General features: G+C 39.5%; 1 protein-coding gene across 1 annotated transcript in view; it reads left to right on the forward strand.

Annotated features, from left to right (window-relative positions):
* Positions 1 to 6,777, forward strand: part of LOC104720864 — a 19,314-nt gene that overhangs the window by 8,112 nt on the left and 4,425 nt on the right. Inside the window, exons 11-23 of the mRNA XM_019232601.1 lie at positions 182 to 581; positions 660 to 787; positions 1,004 to 1,174; positions 1,428 to 1,628; positions 1,737 to 2,300; positions 2,376 to 2,435; positions 2,542 to 2,867; positions 3,049 to 3,463; positions 3,836 to 4,294; positions 4,888 to 5,004; positions 5,092 to 5,213; positions 5,283 to 5,991; positions 6,158 to 6,412. Of these exons, the coding sequence (XP_019088146.1) occupies positions 182 to 581; positions 660 to 787; positions 1,004 to 1,174; positions 1,428 to 1,628; positions 1,737 to 2,300; positions 2,376 to 2,435; positions 2,542 to 2,867; positions 3,049 to 3,463; positions 3,836 to 4,294; positions 4,888 to 5,004; positions 5,092 to 5,213; positions 5,283 to 5,991; positions 6,158 to 6,412 (3,927 nt within the window). The remainder of the gene's footprint in view (positions 1 to 181; positions 582 to 659; positions 788 to 1,003; positions 1,175 to 1,427; positions 1,629 to 1,736; positions 2,301 to 2,375; positions 2,436 to 2,541; positions 2,868 to 3,048; positions 3,464 to 3,835; positions 4,295 to 4,887; positions 5,005 to 5,091; positions 5,214 to 5,282; positions 5,992 to 6,157; positions 6,413 to 6,777) is intronic.

Below are 6,777 nucleotides of genomic sequence, written 5' to 3' on the forward strand. Positions count from 1 at the left end.
AATCTGCCCAACCTTCTGGATCTGTACCTTGATCATCACAAATTGGTCCTAGATAATGATTCACTCAGTTCATTGCAGGAAGCTGTTGTAAGTGCATTCCACGTCGATACTCTACGCCTTTTGGTTTGTCTTTTGAAAACTAAATTTCTGAGAATGCCAAGAATCTGTTTAATGTATCCAGGGTGATTCTCATTGGGCAAAATGGTTGCTGCTCTCCAGGATCAAGGGCCGGGAGTATGATGCTTCATTTTCAAATGCACGTGCAATTATGTCACGTAGTGGGTCACCAAACGGTGAACCCAGTGTTCCGGAGATTGATGAAATTGTTTGTACTGTTGATGACATTGCCGAAGGGGCAGGAGAAATGGCAGCTTTAGCAACTATGATGTGTGCTCCGGTGGCAATTCAAAAATCCTTGAGTTCTGGCAGTGTGAACAGGCACAGTAACTCTTCCGCGCAGTGTACATTGGAGAATTTGAGATCATTTCTTCAGAGATTCCCTACCTTATGGAGTAAGCTTGTTAGTGCTTGTCTTGGAGAAGATATATCTGGGAACCTTTTTCGGAACAAGACTAAGAATGGTAAAGCCTGATCCACCACACTTTTTCTTTTATTCTGTTTACATTGAGGACTTACTCTCTCTGACTGTAATTTATCAGTTTTGTCGGAGTATCTGAATTGGCGTGACGGCGTATTTTTCTCAACTGCACGTGATACCTCACTTTTGCAGATGTTGCCTTGTTGGTTTCCTAAGGCGGTTCGTAGATTGGTTCAGCTTTATATCCAGGTATCCATTCCTGATGTGTGAGTTTATGTGTTCTTCTGAAAATTATATGCCTCAGGGAATTCGCGAGCAGTGCACATATATATTTTACTTAAAATTGGCTACTGATATAGTTTACACACCTGCTCGTTATCAGTAGTTGAAATTTACCTGCTCAACAGAATTCTTTAGCTTAGAATGTATTTGCGCGTCTCTTACACCGGAAAGTATTCTTCGTAGGGACCTCTTGGATGGCTGTCTTTCTCAGGATATCCTACAGGGGAATATCTACTGCATAGAGGTGTTGAGTTCTTTATAAATGTCGACGATCCTACTGAGATAAGTGCCATATCTTGGGAAGCAATCATCCAGAAGCACATCGAAGAGGAACTGCATCACTCAAAAACTGAGGTGGCACTATCTTTCTATCGTAGTCCTATTTCTCTAACCTGTTGACGATCTTACCTTTGTGGATGCTTTAACTGTTTCAGTTGTTTAGTAGTTTCCTATCAATTTATTTTCATGTCAATATCTTCTTTTTACAGAATTATCTTGATGAAAGGTTGTATCTTATGTTCATGCAACATTTCAGTTAGCGTTGTATATTCACTGACTAATAGAGTTTATATAATCATTACTTACGCTTACGTTGAACCAAAATTAGGGAACCGAGCTTGGACTTGAGCACTTCCTGTACCGTGGACGGCCACTCGCAGCATTTAATGCTTTCGTCGAACATAGAGTTGAAAAGCTAAAGTTGGAAGATCAATCTGGCTCTTCGTTACATGGACAAAGAAATATGCAGTCAGATGTTCCGATGCTACTTGCACCTCTGACACAAAGTGATGAGTCACTTCTTTCATCTGTACGTGCTGGCCACCTTACAGTTTCTAACTTTAACTTTCATCCTATCTGCAAGCTTTTATTGTCTTTTCAGTTGCTGTCTGTTATGTCATGACTGTTTTTCCTTCAGGTCATACCACTTGCTGTCACACACTTTGGGGATTCTGTGTTAGTGGCTTCATGTGCCTTCCTTCTTGAGCTTTGTGGTTTATCTGCTAGCATGCTTCGAATTGACGTGGCATCCTTGAGAAGGATATCATCCTTCTACAAACCAAATGACAATGTGGATATGGCACACCAAAAATCTCTTAAGGGCTCTATGTTTCATTCGGTATCTAGTGAAGGTGATCTAATGGGGTCACTAGCTAGGGCCCTTGCTAATGAATATGCTTATCCTGATATCTCAAGCGTGTCGAAGCAAAAATATAATCCAAACAGTATTTCTGGCACTCAACCGGGTCTTCCGCTAATGCTTGTTCTTCATCATCTGGAACAAGCTAGTCTTCCAGAGGTTGGAGCAGATAGAAAAACAAGTGGTTACTGGCTGTTAACAGGTGATGGTGATGGGTCTGAACTGCGGTCTCAACAGACATCTGCTAGCTTGCATTGGAGTTTAGTTACCCTTTTTTGTCAAATGCATAAGATTCCTCTGAGCACCAAGTATCTTGCCATGCTAGCAAGGGACAATGATTGGGTATGCTTCATGATAATTCTTTTTACCTTTTCGTTTCTTACCCTTGAGCTATAATCTGATGTCTGTAAACATCAGGTTGGATTTTTATCTGAAGCGCAGCTTGGAGGATACCCATTTGATACGGTGCTCAATGTGGTATGCCTCTCACTTTTTCACTGGTTTCAGAAATCACTAACAGTAACGTAATGTTTTATGTTACAAGCGTTATATTACGATTATATGTCATATTTTCATCTGTCAGGCATCAAAGGAGTTTGGTGATCAACGCTTAAAAGCTCACATACTGACGGTTTTGAGATATGCAAACTCAAAAAAGAAAGCTACCATATCGTACTCAGATGACACAGGCAGAGGTTTTACATGTTCCTCCACAGAGGATGGAGCTTATGTCTCTGCTGAACTCTTTCGTGTTTTGGCTTACTCTGAGAAGCTAAAGAATCCTGGGGGATACCTTTTATCGAAAGCTAAGGAGTTATCGTGGTCTATATTGGCTCTCATAGCATCATGCTTTCCGGATGTTGCTCCTTTATCATGCCTAACAATTTGGTTGGAAATTACTGCAGCCAGGTGTGACAAAATTTAATTACAGAATTTCAATTGGGTTGGGCGTATCAGAATTCATCTTCTATTCTAGTCATTTACTATCTTCTTGCATTTGAAATCTATAATTGAGGGTTTAATATGTCTTCTCGGATATAAAGATGCATAATTTTTCTTGTCTTGGCTCTAACAGAGATATGCGTTTCAGGGAAACATCGTCTATCAAGGTGAACGATATAACTACTAAAATAGCAGAAAATATTGCAGCAGCCGTTGTATCTACAAATTCCTTGCCAACGGATGCTAGAGGTGTCCAGTTTCATTACAATAGGAGGAATACCAAACGGAGACGACTTACTGCACATACATCTGTGGATTTGTTGGCTTCAGCCAATAGTTTAAATACCTCTGCTGGTAAAACATATTGTTCACATAGAACAGAAGCTGCAGAAGAATCAAAAACTGAAGATAGTAGTGTTACTGATGATTCGTCTGTTGAGCATGCGTCTCTATCAAAAATGGTCGCAGTGCTTTGTGAACAACGCTTGTTTCTTCCTCTGCTAAAAGCTTTTGAATTGTTCCTCCCTTCATGCTCTCTACTGCCATTTGTCCGTGCTCTACAGGTTTGTCTTACATTTTAATCCACTATTTCTGTTTTTTACTGGCCCCTTGGTTGTTTGTTTACAATTACTTTTTTTTACACGGTATATATTCATGGGTCTGATCTGTTTGGTTCTTGTTCACCATGAATCCATCCACTTTCTTCATTTTTATCTGTTTTTCTATGGGAGAAACCTGATGGTAGATTCTTCAGAACTTATGGTTGGGTCTGAGCAGGAAATGGAAGATCTGGACTTAGATTTGTAAAATGCTTCAAGTTTTTACTACTTATTTTTCTTTTGTCAAATGCTTAGTTTCTACTCCCTCTTTTTTTCTGCCGGGGTAAATGCAGATATCTTCATAGGATTTTGAGCTGTCTTTATTCTTTTCTGCAGGCATTTTCTCAAATGCGCCTCTCTGAAGCTTCAGCACATCTGGGTTCTTTTTGGGCTAGAGTTAAAGAGGAATCAATGCATTTTCAGTCAAATGCAGCTGTCAATTATGGGGCATCTTGGATCAGCAGAACAGCTGTAAAAGCTGCTGATGCTGTTTTGTCAACTTGTCCATCTCCATATGAGAAAAGATGCTTACTGCAACTTCTTGCTGCAACTGATTTTGGTGATGGGGGATCTGCGGCAACATATTATCGGCGTCTTTATTGGAAAGTTAACTTGGCTGAGCCATCACTCCGGGAGAATGATCTTGACTTAGGAAATGAGGCCCTTGACGATGGCTCTCTTCTGACAGCTTTAGAAAAGAACAGGCAGTGGGAGCAAGCACGAAATTGGGCCAAGCAACTTGAAACCATTAGTGTCACTTGGACATCCTCTGTTCATCATGTTACTGAAACGCAGGTAACAAAATTTCTTGGCACTTATCTTATACTTGAACTGCCAGAAAGTTTCTGGTCACTTGGATTCTGAAGGCCTAGCAACTTAAAATTATGGTCTGAGACTATTATCGACCAATTAGCTATTTCTGGCTGATTTTCCCATGCTATTTTGTATGTCCATTGCTGACGACTTCTCTTGCACTGCATGGTGGTCATACACTGCCCCATGCGAATTGCTTTTGTAGAGGTTTTTTTAACTTAAGGATGAATCACAATTGCAGTAGTGTAGGAAATATGTGATCTTTTTCTTAATATAACTTCAAAAGAAATGTGATGTCAAGAAGGAACTAGGCATTTTCCCTCGGAAGGCACGGTTTTACCTAGTCAATACAAAATTGCACAAGCTTTCCTTATTGAGTTGAAATATTACTTTAATTTGGTTCCACATAATAGAAGATCTGGCGCCCTATAGTATATACCTTTTCTTTGTATACCTTTTCTTTGTATTTGAAAACTAGCTGCTTTGTTTTTGATGTACGCCACTGGTTCTAATTATGTTTAGGGGATCCCTGACTGTCCAATCTTGATAAAACTTCGTATCTGCTTTCAATATAGGCAGAATCCATGGTTGCAGAATGGAAAGAATTCCTTTGGGATGTTCCAGAAGAGAGAATCGCATTGTGGGGTCACTGCCAAACTCTATTCATCAGATACTCTTTCCCTGCTTTACAGGTCACTTCTCTGTTCGCCTTAGTGTAACCATTTTGTGTGGAAGCCTTAATACTGATACTAGTGAATTTGTTTCTTATTCTTTTGCAGGCAGGTTTATTTTTCCTTAGGCATGCAGAAGCGGTGGAGAAAGATCTTCCTGCAAGAGAGATCTATGAGCTATTACTGCTATCCCTTCAGTGGTTGAGTGGGCTAACAACTTTGTCACACCCGTAAGTGATCTTGCACCACAATATGTAATCAATTTTACTAGGTTTATGACTTTAGTTTACCAATACCAGGGTTTATCCGTTGCATCTTCTACGTGAAATTGAGACGAGGGTGTGGCTCCTGGCTGTAGAAGCAGAATCACATGTTAAAAATGTTGGAGCATTTAGTCCAAGTAGTATCGGGAAAGACATGGTGAATGGAAAGAGTTCAAATCTTATTGACCGAACTGCAAGTATCATAACAAAAATGGACAGCCATATTTCTTCAAAAAAGCATGACCCCAGGGCCCCTGGCCAAGGACATCAAAGGAACCAAGACACAAGCACTTCAACATATGGTGTGAACACAAAGGCCAAGAGGAGAGCAAAAGGAAATGTCCCACAAATAAGACATTTTGTGGATTCTTCAGATAGGAATGCTGATTTTGAAGATTCTTCATCTCTTCTAAACATCAAAAGCGAGTTCCAGCTTCAAGAGGAAAACACGGGATTGGAAATATCCTTATCAAAGTGGGAAGAAAGTATAGAACCTGCAGAGTTGGAAAGAGCTGTTCTGTCTTTACTGGAGTTCGGACAAGTAACAGCTGCTAAGCAGCTCCAGCTTAAGCTCGCTCCAGGGACTTTACCTTCTGAGCTTATTATTCTGGATGCTGTTATGAAGCTAGCCATGCTTTCTACACCTTGCAGTCAAGTACCATTGTCAATGTTGGATGGTGAAGTTCGTTCTGTTATTCAATCACACAGTCTAAAATTAGACCATCCTATGATTGAACCGCTGCAGGTTGTTTCTCTATATCTTACTCACCTAAATTTCATTTGTTGTTGTGAAGACTTGCATTTTCAAAAAAAAAAACAAATACCAGTTTATTTGTTTTTCCTAGTTTTTCCCTATCTTGTTAGTATAATTTTTTGTTGGATTTAATACTGATTGGTATCTGATCATCTAGGTTCTGGAGAAATTATCGAACATATTAAATGAAGGCAGTGGACGTGGGTTGGCAAGAAAAATTATAGCAGTTATAAAAGCTGCTAACATACTGGGACTTACATTCACTGAGGCATATCAAAAGCAGCCAATAGAGTTGTTACGTTTACTTTCTCTTAAAGCACAAGATTCTTTTGAGGAAGCATGTCTCCTTGTCCAAACGCATTCCATGCCCGCTGCTAGTATCGCTCAGATACTTGCAGAATCCTTTTTAAAGGTAATTTAGCAAAACTATATCTGTGAACTTGTATGTGTAGAATACACGCTTTATATATTTTTATTTTTGAATTTTAGGTTCATCTTTTGACAAAGTTCTTTATCATATGGTTGTTGTTTGATTAGCTTNGGACTTTACCTTCTGAGCTTATTATTCTGGATGCTGTTATGAAGCTAGCTATGCTTTCTACACCTTGCAGTCAAGTACCATTGTCAATGTTGGATGGTGAAGTTCGTTCTGTTATTCAATCACACAGCCTAATATTAGACCATCCTATGATTGAACCGCTGCAGGTTGTTTCTCTATATCTTACTCACCTAAATTTCATTTGTTGTTGTGAAGACTTGCATTTTCAAAAAAAAAAA

This window comes from Camelina sativa, chromosome 11 (genome assembly GCF_000633955.1).
Source record: "Camelina sativa cultivar DH55 chromosome 11, Cs, whole genome shotgun sequence".
Classification (NCBI taxonomy): domain Eukaryota; kingdom Viridiplantae; phylum Streptophyta; class Magnoliopsida; order Brassicales; family Brassicaceae; genus Camelina; species Camelina sativa.